The sequence below is a fragment of the Pelobates fuscus genome, chromosome 4 (assembly GCF_036172605.1).
Source record: "Pelobates fuscus isolate aPelFus1 chromosome 4, aPelFus1.pri, whole genome shotgun sequence".
Lineage (NCBI taxonomy): Eukaryota > Metazoa > Chordata > Amphibia > Anura > Pelobatidae > Pelobates > Pelobates fuscus.
Genome location: NC_086320.1, coordinates 10,346,530 through 10,368,143, shown reverse-complemented (window position 1 = coordinate 10,368,143; position 21,614 = coordinate 10,346,530). Strand labels below are relative to the sequence as shown.

The 21,614-nt window shown below is 51.5% G+C and overlaps 1 protein-coding gene across 1 annotated transcript in view; it reads right to left on the bottom strand.

The window, feature by feature from the left end:
• Positions 1 to 12,359, bottom strand: part of NAPRT (nicotinate phosphoribosyltransferase) — a 32,448-nt gene extending 20,089 nt beyond the window's left edge. The window contains exons 1-2 of the mRNA XM_063450978.1: positions 12,156 to 12,359; positions 739 to 866 (exon numbers count right to left, since the gene is read on the bottom strand). Of these exons, the coding sequence (XP_063307048.1) occupies positions 739 to 866; positions 12,156 to 12,348 (321 nt within the window). The 5' untranslated portion in view covers positions 12,349 to 12,359. The remainder of the gene's footprint in view (positions 1 to 738; positions 867 to 12,155) is intronic.
• Positions 12,360 to 21,614: the final 9,255 nt, after the last annotated feature.

Here is a 21,614-nt window from a genome sequence, read left to right as displayed (position 1 = left end):
GAGGGATCCTGTACACCACATGAATACAGAAAGAAAATGTAAAAAAAGTGTTCTAGTCCCGGAGCAAAGACAATACACAGAAATGGTTCTGTTCCAGGACACAGTGAACCTCTATTTTTCAGATAGGAAGGAATCATATTCAGTTTATTTTACGTTACTGTACAAAGAAAATGCTCCACTCCTCAATTAACTCAACAGGGATCGACCGATATCGATTTTTTTTAGGGTCGATACCAATAATATGTGACCTTTCATGCAGATAACTGGTACCACTATTCTTACCCCCTCCCTGCCTTTTGCCTGACCAGGAAGGGGAACATTGCACTCCCTGGTGGTCCTGTGACTTTGTGCCACCTGCCAGGGGGCTTCACATTGAAGAAAGGACGGGTAGGCTAAAACCTTTTAACACATTTATATAATTATAATATTTAATATAATTTTATTCTCCTCTGCCTCACTTTTACCTGTGGCCATGAAGGGTGACAGAGTCCCTGTTGAACCCAGCACACGCTATCTTGTTTCTTGCAGGACCCCTCTCTCTCTCTGAAGATAGAATGCGCTGGGCCTTATCCGTCTGCATTATTGGCAATAACGGTATCATTACATTATATATATATATACACACACATTATATCGGCCAGACCAGTAATCTGTCAGTCACTATGACCCATACCAACACATCTATAAACAGAGTGCAACTGAAACATCTTTGAATTATTCTACAAGAAGAACACATACTTTGGCAAATACAACAGATCCCTCTGGAACGGAGGACACTGTGACCTCTGACGCGTTTACCGTCAGCAGGAAATCCATGAAGTCCTTCTCCACAGTGCTGGGCAGGACAGATTCCAGATAAGCAATATCTGAGGAAACAAAGATTAGGAAACCACAATTACACCTCCCCCCAGTATGATACACACACACCTCCCCCCCAGGAATGATACACACACACACACACACCTCCCCCCCAGGAATGATACACACACACACACACCCCTCCCCCCCAGGAATGATACACACACACACACACCTCCCCCCCAGGAATGATACACACACACACACACACACACCTCCCCCCCAGGAATGATACACACACACACACACACACACCTCCCCCCCAGGAATGATACACACACACACACACACACACCTCCCCCCCAGGAATGATACACACACACACACACACACCTCCCCCCCAGGAATGATACACACACACACACACCTCCCCCCCAGGAATGATACACACACACACACACACCTCCCCCCCAGGAATGATACACACACACACACACACCTCCCCCCCAGGAATGATACACACACACACACACACACACACCTCCCCCCCAGGAATGATACACACACACACACACACACACCCCCCCCAGGAATGATACACACACACACACACACACACCTCCCCCCCAGGAATGATACACACACACACACACACCTCCCCCCCAGGAATGATACACACACACACACACACACCTCCCCCCCAGGAATGATACACACACACACACACACCTCCCCCCCAGGAATGATACACACACACACACACACACCTCCCCCCCAGGAATGATACACACACACACACACACACCTCCCCCCCAGGAATGATACACACACACACACACACCTCCCCCCCAGGAATGATACACACACACACACCTCCCCCCCAGGAATGATACACACACACACACACACCTCCCCCCCAGGAATGATACACACACACACACCTCCCCCCAGGAATGATACACACACACACACACACACACACCTCCCCCCCAGGAATGATACACACACACACACACACCTCCCCCCCAGGAATGATACACACACACACACACACCTCCCCCCCAGGAATGATACACACACACACACCTCCCCCCCAGGAATGATACACACACACACACACCTCCCCCCCAGGAATGATACACACACACACACCTCCCCCCCAGGAATGATACACACACACACACACACACCTCCCCCCCAGGAATGATACACACACACACACCTCCCCCCCAGGAATGATACACACACACACACACCTCCCCCCCAGGAATGATACACACACACACACACCTCCCCCCCAGGAATGATACACACACACACACACCTCCCCCCCAGGAATGATACACACACACACACACCTCCCCCCCAGGAATGATACACACACACACACCTCCCCCCCAGGAATGATACACACACACACACCTCCCCCCCAGGAATGATACACACACACACACCTCCCCCCCAGGAATGATACACACACACACACCTCCCCCCCAGGAATGATACACACACACACACCTCCCCCCCAGGAATGATACACACACACACACCTCCCCCCCAGGAATGATACACACACACACCTCCCCCCCAGGAATGATACACACACACACACCTCCCCCCCAGGAATGATACACACACACACACCTCCCCCCCAGGAATGATACACACACACACCTCCCCCCCCCAGGAATGATACACACACACACCTCCCCCCCCCAGGAATGATACACACACACACACACACACACACCTCCCCCCCAGGAATGATACACACACACACACACACACCTCCCCCCCAGTATGATACACACACACACACACACCTCCCCCCAGTATGATACACACACACACACACACACACACACCTCCCCCCCAGTATGATACACACACACACACACACCTCCCCTCCAGTATGATACACACACACCTCCCCTCCAGTATGATACACACACACACCTCCCCTCCAGTATGATACACACACACACACCTCCCCCCCAGTATGATACACACACACCTCCCCCCCAGTATGATACACACACACCTCCCCCCCAGTATGATACACACACACCTCCCCCCAGTATGATACACACACACCTCCCCCCCAGTATGATACACACACACACCTCCCCCCCAGTATGATACACACACACACACACCTCCCCCCCAGTATGATACACACACACACACACACCTCCCCCCCAGTATGATACACACACACACACACACCTCCCCCCCAGTATGATACACACACACACACACACCTCCCCCCAGTATGATACACACACACACACCTCCCCCCAGTATGATACACACACACACACACACACCTCCCCCCAGTATGACACACACACACACACCTCCCCCCAGTATGATACACACACACACACACACCTCCCCCCAGTATGATACACACACACACACCTCCCCCCAGTATGATACACACACACACACACACCTCCCCCCAGTATGATACACACACACACCTACCTCCCCCCCAGTATGATACACACACACACACCTACCTCCCCCCCAGTATGATACACACACACACCTACCTCCCCCCCAGTATGATACACACACACACCTACCTCCCCCCCAGTATGATACACACACACACCTACCTCCCCCCCAGTATGATACACACACACACCTACCTCCCCCCCAGTATGATACACACACACACCTACCTCCCCCCCAGTATGATACACACACACACCTCCCTCCCAGTATGATACACACACACACACACCTCCCCCCAGTATGATACACACACACACACACCTCCCCCCAGTATGATACACACACACACACCTCCCCCAGTATGATACACACACACACACACCTCCCCCCAGTATGATACACACACACACACCTCCCCCCAGTATGATACACACACACACACACCTCCCCCCCAGTATGATACACACACACACACACCTCCCCCCAGTATGATACACACACACACACCTCCCCCCAGTATGATACACACACACACACCTCCCCCCAGTATGATACACACACACACACCTCCCCCCAGTATGATACACACACACACACACCTCCCCCCCAGTATGATACACACACACACCTCCCCCCCAGTATGATACACACACACACACACACCTCCCCCCCAGTATGATACACACACACACCTCCCCCCCAGTATGATACACACACACACACCACCCCCCTAGTATGATACACACACACACACACACACCTCCCCCCCCAGTATGATACACACACACACACCTCCCCCCCAGTATGATACACACACACACACACCTCCCCCCCAGTATGATACACACACACACACACCTCCCCCCCAGTATGATACACACACACACACCTCCCCCCCAGTATGATACACACACACACACCTCCCCCCCAGTATGATACACACACACACACACCTCCCCCCCAGTATGATACACACACACACACCTCCCCCCCAGTATGATACACACACACACACACCTCCCCCCCAGTATGATACACACACACACACACCTCCCCCCCAGTATGACACACACACACACACACCTCCCCCCCCAGTATGACACACACACACACACACCTCCCCCCCCAGTATGACACACACACACCTCCCCCCCCAGTATGACACACACACACACACACACACCTCCCCCCCAGTATGACACACACACACACACACACACCTCCCCCCCAGTATGATACACACACACACACCTCCCCCCCAGTATGATACACACACACACACACACCTCCCCCCCAGTATGATACACACACACACACACACCTCCCCCCCAGTATGATACACACACACACACACCTCCCCCCCCAGTATGATACACACACACACACACCTCCCCCCCCCAGTATGATACACACACACACACACCACCCCCCTAGTATGATACACACACACCTCCCCCCCAGTATGATACACACACACCTCCCCCCCAGTATGATACACACACACACACACCTCCCCCCCAGTATGATACACACACACACACACACCTCCCCCCCAGTATGATACACACACACACACACACCTCCCCCCCCCAGTATGATACACACACACACACACCTCCCCCCCAGTATGATACACACACACACACACCTCCCCCCCAGTATGATACACACACACACACACACACACCTCCCCCCCCAGTATGATACACACACACACACACACCTCCCCCCCAGTATGATACACACACACACACCTCCCCCCCAGTATGATACACACACACACACACACACCTCCCCTCCAGTATGATACACACACACACACCTCCCCCCCAGTATGATACACACACACACACACACACCTCCCCTCCAGTATGATACACACACACACCTCCCCTCCAGTATGATACACACACACACACACCTCCCCTCCAGTATGATACACACACACACACACACACCTCCCCTCCAGTATGATACACACACACACACACACACCTCCCCCCCAGTATGATACACACACACACACACACACACACCTCCCCCCCAGTATGATACACACACACACACACCTCCCCCCCAGTATGATACACACACCTCCCCCCCAGTATGATACACACACACACACACACACCTCCCCCCCAGTATGATACACACACACACCTCCCCCCCAGTATGATACACACACACACACACCTCCCCCCCAGTATGATACACACACACACACACCTCCCCCCCAGTATGATACACACACACACACACCTCCCCCCCAGTATGATACACACACACACACACCTCCCCCCCAGTATGATACACACACACACACACCTCCCCCCCAGTATGATACACACACACACACACCTCCCCCCCAGTATGATACACACACACCTCCCCCCCAGTATGATACACACACACACACACCTCCCCCCCAGTATGATACACACACACACACACACACCTCCCCCCCAGTATGATACACACACACACACACCTCCCCCCCAGTATGATACACACACACACACACACACACCTCCCCCCCAGTATGATACACACACACACACACACACACCTCCCCCCCAGTATGATACACACACACACACACACCTCCCCCCCAGTATGATACACACACACACCTCCCCCCCAGTATGATACACACACACACCTCCCCCCCAGTATGATACACACACACACACACACCTCCCCCCCAGTATGATACACACACACACACACACCTCCCCCCCAGTATGATACACACACACACACACACCTCCCCCCCAGTATGATACACACACACACACACACCTCCCCCCCAGTATGATACACACACACACACACACACACACCTCCCCCCCAGTATGATACACACACACACACACACACACACCTCCCCCCAGTATGATACACACACACACACACCTCCCCCCCAGTATGATACACACACACACACACCTCCCCCCCAGTATGATACACACACACACACACCTCCCCCCCAGTATGATACACACACACACACACCTCCCCCCCAGTATGATACACACACACACACACCTCCCCCCCAGTATGATACACACACACACACACCTCCCCCCCAGTATGATACACACACACACACACCTCCCCCCCAGTATGATACACACACACACACACCTCCCCCCCAGTATGATACACACACACACACACCTCCCCCCCAGTATGATACACACACACACACACACCTCCCCCCCAGTATGATACACACACACACACACCTCCCCCCCAGTATGATACACACACACACACACCTCCCCCCCAGTATGATACACACACACACACACCTCCCCCCCAGTATGATACACACACACACACACCTCCCCCCCAGTATGATACACACACACACACACCTCCCCCCCAGTATGATACACACACACACACACCTCCCCCCCAGTATGATACACACACACACACACCTCCCCCCCAGTATGATACACACACACACACACCTCCCCCCCAGTATGATACACACACACACACACCTCCCCCCCAGTATGATACACACACACACACACCTCCCCCCCAGTATGATACACACACACACACACACCTCCCCCCCAGTATGATACACACACACACACACCTCCCCCCCAGTATGATACACACACACACACACCTCCCCCCCAGTATGATACACACACACACACACCTCCCCCCCAGTATGATACACACACACACACACCTCCCCCCCAGTATGATACACACACACACACACCTCCCCCCCAGTATGATACACACACACACACACCTCCCCCCCAGTATGATACACACACACACACACCTCCCCCCCAGTATGATACACACACACACACACCTCCCCCCCAGTATGATACACACACACACACACCTCCCCCCCAGTATGATACACACACACACACACCTCCCCCCCAGTATGATACACACACACACACACACCTCCCCCCCAGTATGACACACACACACACACACACCTCCCCCCCAGTATGACACACACACACACACCTCCCCCCCAGTATGATACACACACACACACACACCTCCCCCCCAGTATGATACACACACACACACACACCTCCCCCCCAGTATGATACACACACACACACACCTCCCCCCCAGTATGATACACACACACACACACCTCCCCCCCAGTATGATACACACACACACACACCTCCCCCCCAGTATGATACACACACACACACACCTCCCCCCCAGTATGATACACACACACACACCTCCCCCCCAGTATGACACACACACACACACACCTCCCCCCCAGTATGATACACACACACACACACCTCCCCCCCAGTATGACACACACACACACACACCTCCCCCCCAGTATGATACACACACACACACACCTCCCCCCCAGTATGACACACACACACCTCCCCCCCAGTATGATACACACACACACACACCTCCCCCCCAGTATGATACACACACACACACACCTCCCCCCCAGTATGATACACACACACACACACACCTCCCCCCCAGTATGATACACACACACACACACCTCCCCCCCAGTATGATACACACACACACACACCTCCCCCCCAGTATGATACACACACACACACACACCTCCCCCCCAGTATGATACACACACACACACACCTCCCCCCCAGTATGATACACACACACACACACCTCCCCCCCAGTATGATACACACACACACACACCTCCCCCCCAGTATGATACACACACACACACACACCTCCCCCCCAGTATGATACACACACACACACACACCTCCCCCCCAGTATGATACACACACACACACACACACACACCTCCCCCCCAGTATGATACACACACACACACACCTCCCCCCCAGTATGATACACACACACACACACCTCCCCCCCAGTATGATACACACACACACACACCTCCCCCCCAGTATGATACACACACACACACACCTCCCCCCCAGTATGATACACACACACACACACCTCCCCCCCAGTATGATACACACACACACACACCTCCCCCCCAGTATGATACACACACACACACACCTCCCCCCCAGTATGATACACACACACACACACCTCCCCCCCAGTATGATACACACACACACACACCTCCCCCCCAGTATGATACACACACACACACACCTCCCCCCCAGTATGATACACACACACACACACCTCCCCCCCAGTATGATACACACACACACACACACCTCCCCCCCAGTATGATACACACACACACACCTCCCCCCCAGTATGACACACACACACCTCCCCCCCAGTATGACACACACACACACACACACCTCCCCCCCAGTATGATACACACACACACACACACACCTCCCCCCCAGTATGATACACACACACACACACCTCCCCCCCAGTATGATACACACACACACACACACCTCCCCCCCAGTATGATACACACACACACACACACCTCCCCCCCAGTATGATACACACACACACACACACACCTCCCCCCCAGTATGATACACACACACACACACACCTCCCCCCCAGTATGATACACACACACACACACACCTCCCCCCCAGTATGATACACACACACACACACACCTCCCCCCCAGTATGATACACACACACACACACCTCCCCCCCAGTATGATACACACACACACACACCTCCCCCCCAGTATGATACACACACACACACACCTCCCCCCCAGTATGATACACACACACACACACCTCCCCCCCAGTATGATACACACACACACACACCTCCCCCCCAGTATGATACACACACACACACACCTCCCCCCCAGTATGATACACACACACACACACCTCCCCCCCAGTATGATACACACACACACACACCTCCCCCCCAGTATGATACACACACACACACACACCTCCCCCCCAGTATGATACACACACACACCTCCCCCCCAGTATGATACACACACACACCTCCCCCCCAGTATGATACACACACACACACACACACACACCTCCCCCCCCAGTATGATACACACACACACACACACCTCCCCCCCAGTATGATACACACACACACACACACCTCCCCCCCAGTATGATACACACACACACACACACCTCCCCCCCCAGTATGATACACACACACACACACACCTCCCCCCCAGTATGATACACACACACACACACACCTCCCCCCCAGTATGATACACACACACACACACACCTCCCCCCCAGTATGATACACACACACCTCCCCCCCAGTATGATACACACACACCTCCCCCCCAGTATGATACACACACACACACACACACCTCCCCCCCAGTATGATACACACACACACACACACCTCCCCCCCAGTATGATACACACACACACACACACACCTCCCCCCCAGTATGATACACACACACACACACACACACACCTCCCCCCCAGTATGATACACACACACACACACACACCTCCCCCCCAGTATGATACACACACACACACACCTCCCCCCCAGTATGATACACACACACACACACACCTCCCCCCCAGTATGATACACACACACACACACCTCCCCCCCAGTATGATACACACACACACACACACCTCCCCCCCAGTATGATACACACACACACACACCTCCCCCCAGTATGATACACACACACACACACCTCCCCCCCAGTATGATACACACACACACCTCCCCCCCAGTATGATACACACACACACCTCCCCCCCAGTATGATACACACACACACACACCTCCCCCCCAGTATGATACACACACACACACACCTCCCCCCCAGTATGATACACACACACACACACCTCCCCCCCAGTATGATACACACACACACACACACCTCCCCCCCAGTATGATACACACACACACACACACCTCCCCCCCCAGTATGACACACACACACACACACCTCCCCCCCCAGTATGATACACACACACACACACACCTCCCCCCCAGTATGACACACACACACACACACCTCCCCCCCAGTATGATACACACACACACACACCTCCCCCCCAGTATGATACACACACACACACACACCTCCCCCCCAGTATGATACACACACACACACACACACCTCCCCCCCAGTATGATACACACACACACACACCTCCCCCCCAGTATGATACACACACACACACACACCTCCCCCCCAGTATGATACACACACACCTCCCCCCCAGTATGATACACACACACACACACCTCCCCCCCAGTATGATACACACACACACACACCTCCCCCCCAGTATGATACACACACACACACACACCTCCCCCCCAGTATGATACACACACACACCTCCCCCCCAGTATGATACACACACACACACACACCTCCCCCCCAGTATGATACACACACACACCTCCCCCCCAGTATGATACACACACACACACCTCCCCCCCCAGTATGATACACACACACACACACCTCCCCCCCAGTATGATACACACACACCTCCCCCCCAGTATGATACACACACACCTCCCCCCCAGTATGATACACACACACACACACCTCCCCCCCAGTATGATACACACACACACACACCTCCCCCCCAGTATGATACACACACACACACACACCTCCCCCCCAGTATGATACACACACACACCTCCCCCCCAGTATGATACACACACACACACACACCTCCCCCCAGTATGATACACACACACACCTCCCCCCCCAGTATGATACACACACACACACCTCCCCCCCCAGTATGATACACACACACACACACCTCCCCCCCAGTATGATACACACACACACACACCTCCCCCCCAGTATGATACACACACACACACACCTCCCCCCCAGTATGATACACACACACACACACCTCCCCCCCAGTATGATACACACACACACACACCTCCCCCCCAGTATGATACACACACACACACACCTCCCCCCCAGTATGATACACACACACACACCTCCCCCCCAGTATGATACACACACACACACACACCTCCCCCCCAGTATGATACACACACACACACACACCTCCCCCCCAGTATGATACACACACACACCTCCCCCCCAGTATGATACACACACACACCTCCCCCCCAGTATGATACACACACACACCTCCCCCCCAGTATGATACACACACACACACACACACACCTCCCCCCCAGTATGATACACACACACACCTCCCCCCCAGTATGATACACACACACACACACACCTCCCCCCCAGTATGATACACACACACACACACACCTCCCCCCCAGTATGATACACACACACACCTCCCCCCCAGTATGATACACACACACACACACCTCCCCCCCCAGTATGATACACACACACACACACCTCCCCCCCCCAGTATGATACACACACACACACACCTCCCCCCCAGTATGATACACACACACACACACACCTCCCCCCAGTATGATACACACACCTCCCCCCAGTATGATACACACACACACACACACCTCCCCCCAGTATGATACACACACCTCCCCCCAGTATGATACACACACACACACACACCTCCCCCCAGTATGATACACACACACACACACACACCTCCCCCCCCAGTATGATACACACACACACACACCTCCCCCCCCCAGTATGATACACACACACACACACCTCCCCCCCCCAGTATGATACACACACACACACACACACACACCTCCCCCCCCAGTATGATACACACACACACACACACACACCTCCCCCCAGTATGATACACACACACACACACACCTCCCCCCCAGTATGATACACACACACCGTGACAGACAGACAGACAGACCCCCCCCCCGTGACAGAAAGACCCCCCCCCCCAGTGACAGACAGAAAGACCCCCCTCCCCCCCGTGACAGACCCCCCTCCCCCCCGTGACAGACCCCCCCCGGTCCCGGCTCACCCTGGGCGGAGAATGAGAAGGATTGCAGGAAGCTCACGCACTCCCCCAGCCCGAAGAACAGACAGAATCCGCCGCCGAATGGAGCTTCCCGGAAATAGAGCTCGAACTCCGCCATCTCCCGGTGCCGCCCGCTCCGCCAGTAACCGAACGCCATAGAGAACTGATAGAGATCGGTGAGCAGCGACAGCGCCATGTCTGCACCGGCACCACACTGACACACAGTAACCGGCCAATCAGAGGGCGCGGCCTGAGTAACCGGCCAATCACACTGACAGACTGACTGACCAATCAGAGAGCGCAACCTGAATAACCAGCCAATCACACTGACAGACAGCCTGACCAATCACACTGACACACAGTAACCGGCCAATCAGAGGGCGCGGCCTGAGTAACCGGCCAATCACACCGCGAAAATAACCAGCCAATCACACTGACAGAATAACCGGCCAATCACACTGACAGACTGACTGACCAATCAGAGAGCGCACCCTGAATAACCAGCCAATCACACTGACACATAGTAACCGGCCAATCAGAGGGCGCGGCCTGAGTAACCAGCCAATCACACCGCAAGAATAACCGGCAAATCAAACGGACAGAATACCCAACCAATCACACTGACAGAAATACCGACCAATCACACTGACAGAATAACCGGCCAATCGCAGTGACAGGATAACCGGCCAATCACACTGACAGGATAACCAACCAATCACACTGACAGAATAACCACAGGATAACCGGCCAATCACACTGACAGAATAACCGGCCAATCACACTGACAGGATAACCGGCCAATCACACTGACAGAATAACCGGCCAATCACACTGACAGACTAACCGACCAATCACACTGACAGAATAACCGGCCAATCACACTGACAGGATAACCGGCCAATCGCACTGACAGAATAACCGGCCAATCACACTGACAGGATAACCGGCCAATCGCACTGACAGGATAACCGGCCAATCACACTGACAGAATAACCAGCCAATCACACTGACAGAATAACCGACCAATCACACTGACAGGATAACCGGCCAATCACACTGACAGAATAACCAGCCAATCACACTGACAGAATAACCGACCAATCACACTGACAGGATAACCAGCCAATCACACTGGCACACAGTAACCAGCCAATCAGAGGGCGCACCCTGAATAACCAGCCAATCACACCGCGAGAATAACCGGCCAATCACACTGACAGAATAACCGGCCAATCACACTGACAGGATAACCAACCAATCACACTGACAGGATAACCGACCAATTACACTGACAGAATAACCGGCCAATCACACTGACAGGATAACCGACCAATCACACTGACAGAATAACCGACCAATCACACTGACAGAATAACCGGCCAATCACACTGACAGACTGACTGACCAATCAGAGAGCGAAAATAACCGGCCAATCACACTGACAGACTGACTAACCAATCAGAGAGCAAGAATATCCGGCCAAGCATACTGACCGACTGACTGACCAATCAGAGAGCGAGAATAACCGGCAATCGCACTGACAGAATAACCGGCCAATCGCACTGACAGAATAACCGGCCCATCACACTGACAGAATAACCAACCAATCACACTGACAGGATAACCGACCAATCACACTGACAGAATAACCGGCCAATCACACTGACAGAAAAACCGGCCAATCGCACTGACAGGATAACCGGCTAATCACACTGACAGAAAAAACGGCCAATCCCACTGACAGGATAACCGACCAATCGCACTGACAGGATAACCGACCAATCGCACTGACAGAATAACCGGCCAATCACACTGACAGGATAACCGGCCAATCACACTGACAGAATAACCGGCCAATCACACTGACAGGATAACCGACCAATCGCACTGACAGAATAACCGGCCAATCACACTGACTGGATAACCGGCCAATCACACTGACAGGATAACCGACCAATCACACTGACAGGATAACCGACCAATCACACTGACAGGATAACCGGCTTATCACACTGACAGGATAACCGGCCAATCACACTGACAGATTAACCGGCCAATCGCACTGACAGAATAACCGGCCAATCGCACTGACAGAATAACCGACCAATCGCACTGACAGAATAACCGGCCAATCCCACTGACAGAATAACCGGCCAATCACACTGACAGAGTAACCGACCAATCACACTGACATTATAACCGGCCAATCACACTGACAGAATAACCGACCAATCACACAGACAGGATAACCGGCCAATCACACTGACAGGATAACCGGCCAATCACGCTGACAGAATAACCGACCAATCGCACTGACAGAATAACCAACCAATCGCACTGACAGGATAACCGGCCAATCGCACTGACAGAATAACCGGCCAATCACACTGACATACAGTAACCGGCCAATCAGAGGGTGCGCCCTGAATAACCAGCCAATCACACCGCGAGAATAACCGGCCAATCACACTGACAGAATAACCGACCAATCACACTGACAGATTAACCGGCCAATCGCACTGACAGAATAACCGACCAATCGCACTGACAGAATAACCGACCAATCGCACTGACAGAATAACCGGCCAATCCCACTGACAGAATTACCGGCCAATCACACTGACAGAGTAACCGACAAATCACACTGACAGAATAACCGGCCAATCGCACTGACAGAATAACCGGCCAATCCCACTTGTGACGAGGTGCCCTTCGCCACTTTGTCCTGGAGAGGCCTGCTTGCCCGCCTCCTCCCCTGCGACTATGGTCCTGGACTATATTGCACTGCAAACCCTGTATTCAGACATATGGACTTGTATTAGACTGTCTTTTTCCCTTTATCTATGCTGTAGGTTTGGACTGCTAATATAACCTAACAGCCAGGAGATTTAGGCGAATATATTGCATAAGAATCACATTACTGGAGAATACAGCCGTTCGCATGATTTCATGCGAATTCTTTGTGCTCTGAATAGGTGGCCGCCATTTCGGGACTTTTCCACGTGTTCGCGGCCATCTTGCGTGCGAACAGCGGTGTTTGCCTGTGAACGCATGGAACTGAAATCGGAAGCACAAACAGGCGAATACCGCTAAGACCTCCAGACATCCAGAACTTCGCACGGAAACTACCGAACGACCGGCCGTTCGGTAGTTATACTTAACTTAGTATGGGGATTCTAGCGACCACAAAGATGCGAATGGATGGCAAGAATTTCGTCTATTTTACCGTGCGAACGGAGACCGACCGCAAGGCCAAAACTCATGGAACTATTTTCGGCTAGTTGGTCTGTGCGGTCGGTCAAAACTTTGGAGCCCTGTATCTCCCGAACCATCCATCCGAATGGGCTGATTTTTGGACAGACTGTTCCCCTGAACAAGGGCTATTTGGGGATACCAGATTTAAAGCTGTACCCCCTGTTTTTGGGGTACATCCAGAACTTGGGTAAAATGATGTATGTTTTAATTGGGTTATGTGTTTATCTGAGGGGAGGAGACGTGGGGGTGTTACCATGCATGTGATTGGTCAATTTCATCCTCCCCCTGGGAGTGTCCTGTATGTACCTGATCCTAATAAAAAGCAGGCTGGGTGTTCCAGTCCAGAGACCTCTTCTGACCCTCAATACGTAGCCGTGTCTCGTTATTGGAGGGAACTGCTATATCACACTGGGGATTGCTATGCGCTGCATATTCCCCTGAGCTCTTAATCACTTAGCTCTTGTAAGAGCTTGTTCCGGATACGCTCTCCTGGAGGAGAGGTCTTCCCCACACGGTCCTGGAGGACAGAAGCCGATCCAGGGTGGAAGGAAGACGGCGCGGCTCCAGTTAAGCTACGGCGGTTGTGGAGCCTGCGGTGGTTGTGGTGTCGTCTGCAGTGCTTGGAGTCCTCTGAGAGCGCTAGGAGCATCCATCAACGGAGGGTACTCGGTCGGAGTACACGGAGCTCCGTTACACCACTGACAGAATAACCGGCCAATGACACTGACAGAATAACCGACCAATCACACTGACAGAATAACCGGCCAATCCCACTGACAGAATACCCGGCCAATCACACTGACAGAATAACCGACCAATCGCACTGACAGAATAACCGGCCAATCGCACTGACAGAATAACCGACCAATCACACTGACAGAATAACCGACCAATCACACTGACAGAATAACCGTCTAATCACACTGACAGAATAACCGGCCAATCACACTGACAGAATAACCGGCCAATCGCAGTGACAGGATAACCGGCCAATCACACTGACAGGATAACCGGCCAATCACACTTACAGGATAACCGGCCAATCACACTGACAGGATAACCGACCAATCACACTGACAGGATAACCGACCAATCACACTGACAGGATAACCGACCAATCACACTGACAGAATAACCGGCCAATCGCAGTGACAGGATAACCGGCCAATCACACTGACAGGATAACCGTCCAATCACACTGACAGGATAACCGGCCAATCACACTGACAGGATAACCGACCAATCACACTGACAGAATAACCGACCAATTACACTGACAGGATAACCGACTAATCACACTGACAGGATAACCGGCCAATCACACTGACAGGATAACCGACCAATCACACTGACAGATTAACCAGCCAATCACACTGACAGACCGACTTACCAATCAGAGCGAGCTCTTACACAAACTTCTTATACCGCGAAGCTCGCTGGGATTTGTAGTTCTCTTGCTGTTTCACTGTGGGAATAGGACATCCGCCATGCTTTCCTCAAAACATAGGATTTTATAATGAGAAGAAGTCAATACATGAAAAGTGCCACCATTGTAAGACAGGAGAGAATTAAATCTATCTCTGGCTTTAGAATTCATCACTTAAAGGGACACTATAACCACTTCATGTCACTGCAGGTACTATAACCACTTCATGTCACTGCAGACACTATAAGCACTTCATCTCACTGCAGGCACTATCACCGCTTCATCTCACTGCAGGCACTATCACCGCTTCATGTCACTGCAGGCACTATCACCGCTTCATGTCACTGCAGGTACTATAACCACTTCATGTCACTGCAGGCACTATAACCACTTCATGTCACTGCAGGCACTATAACCACTTCATCTCACTGCAGGCACTATCACCACTTCATGTCACTGCAGGCACTATAACCACTTCATCTCATTGCAGACACTATCACCGCTTCATGTCACTGCAGGCACTATAACCACGTCATCTCACTGCAGACACTATAAGCACTTCATGTCACTGCAGGCACTATCACCGCTTCATGTCACTGCAGGCACTATCACCGCTTCATGTCACTGCAGGCACTATAACCACTTCATGTCACTGCAGGTACTATAACCACTTCATGTCACTGCAGGTACTATAACCACTTCATGTCACTGCAGGCACTATAAGCATGTCATCTCACTGCAGACACTATAAGCACTTCATCTCACTGCAGGCACTATCACCGCTTCATCTCACTGCAGGCACTATCACCGCTTCATGTCACTGCAGGCACTATCACAGCTTCATGTCACTGCAGGTACTATAACCACTTCATGTCACTGCAGGCACTATAACCACTTCATCTCACTGCAGGCACTATCACCGCTTCATGTCACTGCAGGTACTATAACCACTTCATGTCACTGCAGGCACTATAACCACTTCATGTCACTGCAGGCACTATAACCACTTCATCTCACTGCAGGCACTATCACCGCTTCATGTCACTGCAGGCACTATAACCACTTCATCTCATTGCAGACACTATCACCGCTTCATGTCACTGCAGGTGATACCGGAGAAACTGACGGAAGCCAAGCACAGAGAGATGGACACAGGTTTCTTCAGGAAGGAAGAGATTCTTTATTCGGTTCACCGATCGGGACTCAGAGGGACTAAAGTCACCAAAATACAACAAGTTCTGAGCCCCGGACAATAGTGCAGGCTCCTTATATAGGCACATAACTCCTCCCATATTAAGCTCCACCCGCACATTCTCTTGACCAATCAATACAAATAAGAATTAACTTCCTGCTTGACCGCATGGCCTGTCCAGCACAATGGAGGAGGGGAATACTACATCCTGTATTCTTGCACATGCTCCGTACACTACTGATCGTATCTTGCCTCGTGCAACCAACTGATCGATACGTCAGCATATGCACGTACACATGCGACGTGGTAATCTCGGCCTACTAAATTTATTATTACCGAGATTCCACCACATTCCCCCCTTTGATGCCTCTTGATATTTCACAATTACTTGAGGCATCACTTAACCTTGGTTTGCATACACCGCAAGTTACCATGAACCAGACCAGACTTATCTATGATGTGAATCTTCAACACTCATCTTCCTGCATTGATTCTCCCTGATCTAGAGCCTTATATTTATAAATTGCCATTATCTGTGCAGCAGCCTTCCTCTCTGCTATATTTTCTATCAGGCTTTGCACAGACCTAACTACTAAGGGTATAAGACATGGCAGGAGTAGACACAACATTAAAATCAGTAGGACTCCACCTACCAATGCCTTAAGCCCTCCAAACCACTCATACCAGCTACCAAACCAACTACTTGGATTGTACCCTTTCCATACCTGAGTAGGCACATGTGCTAGTTTAACCATATGGCTAGTAAGCTCAGCTATTGCTTGCCCTTCGTCATCTATTTGAAGACAGCAATTGCTCAGGTTAAACTTCCCACATAAACCTCCCTCTACTGCCAATAGGTAATCCAAGGCTAATCTATTTTGGTACACTGCTGTCCTCATCCTGGTATTGTGCTTCGCTAGAAGATTGAGCGCTTGTGAGGTCTCGTTAGTAATAATCTCAACCACTGCCTGTAATCTTATAATACGGTTGAGCATATAAATTGGGGTTCTATAACCAAAGGTACTATCCTCTGCCCACGTGGCTGGCCCATAGTAATCTATAATACGCTGGGGAGGCCATTCATCATCTTCCCAGGCGCCTATCTCTATGGGTCCCCTTTTCTTCCTATGATTCACATCATACACTTTAACACCTAAAGTCTCACCTGTTTCGATAGGTAACAAGAAGAAGGATGGTTTGAGCATACCCAACAAACATGCCCCTTCCCAGTCCTGTGGCAACTCCGAATAGGCTTTCTTACCACAGATCCAGTACAAATTTGCTGGGGCTCTCCAATTAGATGTGATGGATAGATCAAACCACACATCCTTTAAATTGGCGTATCTTGCAAACGGGTTAGATGGTTCTGAGATATTTGAAGCCGACCACCAAGTTGTATTCTTTGTATCATCATCATAAGCTTTTTGCCCTATGTAGCGGATTGGTACCGGGCTGTCCCACGACATGTATGAGAATAAGTGTATTTGGTCATATGGCTGGTTTAATGTGTATGTACATGTATAGAAAGCATGGTATCCGGGTATAATGACAGTTAAATGTATGTAAAGAATTGTATTCCTCTAGTTGTACGGTAGAATCATTCAAATAAAACAAGGGAATGAAACTACCGAACAACCAGACCACCCAGGAATGAGTGTGCCTCCAATTACCGTTTGCAACAATGTTGCAAACAGGTAATTGGCAATCAGTGCAGTGTGGTCTTTGTCCTCTGGGTGGCCGCCATTCGGGAAACAAACACGTGGCGGCGGCCATCTTAAACTACCGAACAGCGGTGTTTTGCCGTCGAGTGTCTGGAACTAAAATCGGACACTTGACTAGGCAAACACCGCTGAGACCTCCAGACTTCCAGAAATTCGTATGGCAACTACCGAATGACCCGCCGTTCGGTAGAAAGAACCCAATAAACAAGGGAATTCATTCAAACCCTCTCCAGGCTCTATAACACAGGCAATTCGCCTGTTTTCATTCCCTTGTTTGTGACCGACCGCAGGGCCAAAATGCATGGAACTGTTTTCGGATACTTTACCCATGCGGTCGGTCAAATCTTTGGAACCCCATATCTCACGAACCATTCATCCGAATGGGCTAATTTTTAAGTATGTTGGTCCCCCAGAATAGAGCTATCTGGGGATGTTGGATTTGTGGATGTACCCCAAGTATTTAGGGTACATCCAAAACTCGGGGAAAACTGTGTACACAATAAGGGGATTATGATGCTAGAGGAGGGGAGGAGATCTGTGGGAGGTTACTACTTAGAGATTGGATAATGTCTTAAGTGATAGAACCTCCTCCCTTGCATGGGAGAGGGCTTTATAAGGAACTGTGGAATAAAGCTTGTCAGACTACTCCTGAAACTGTGTGTCGTCCAGTTATTGGGATTGCGATGGGGATACTGCTGTATTACTTTACCTGCTGGAAACCTTGCCTGTGGACTTAACATCACCTTGTTCCTGAGCCTCACTGGAATCTCTAGTGGAGAATAGCTGCATTGGTTGGCAGCGCTGGGATCCAAACTCACAGAGGAACAAGCGTAAATGGAGTACGGATGGAGATTGATTTTTCTGCGCTAAAACGCTCCACGCTAAAGGACCTCCTAGAGGCAAGGGGTATACAAGCCAGCAATAAGAAGAAAGCAGTACTTGCTACAGAACTCATGGCAGAGTACAGAATGGAGGGCGATTCAGTTCCGGCACAGAGGGAGCCGGGAGGAACACCACAAGGATCGGAATTCCAGAGGCAGGTTCAGTTCAGGCTATCCTTTTATGGGGAAAACCCCCCAACAGAAATTGTTACCAGGACAATGGCCGAGGTACAAGAATTCATCCTAAGGACACAGGCACCAGAACAAAGCTCTGCAATTAATGTGCCACAGGAAGGTAAGCCTAAAATACCATACCAGGCTTTTAAAACATATGTGGAGGCAGAGGAAGATATAGACGCTTTCCTGCAAGACTTTGAAAGACTTTGTGCACTGCATAAAATTAACGCAGAGGACTGGGTACCTATTTTGGCCGGAAGGTTAACCGGGAGGGCAGCAGAGGCATATCGGACTGTACCTAATGACGAAATAAGGAATTACAGTAAAGTGAAAGAAATTATACTCGCCAGGTATGCTATAACACCCGAGGCATACCGGCGGAGGTTCCGGGATCTAAAGAAAACAGAGAAGGACTCGCACGCAGAGTGGGCATGCCGATTACAGGGGGCAGCGCTCTGGTGGGTGCAAGCTAGCAAGGCACGTTCTATGGAGGATGTAATACAAATGTTGCTGATGGAGCAGTTCTATGAGGGAGTAACCAATGAGGTCCAGGAATGGGTAAGGGACAGAAACCCTACTTCCCTTACCGAGGCGGCTAGGAAAGCGGATGACTACCTGGATGCACGCAGGTCACAAAAACCTGCAGCTCCAAAAGCAACCTTTAAAACATTCGGGGGAAACAACTACACCCCAGCTCCACCGAGACCGCTACCACCACCTCCACCACCCGCTGCACAGCCCCGGTTCCGACAACCCACCGCTGGCCCCTGTCATCACTGCCAGAAGTGGGGACATTATAAAAGGGAATGC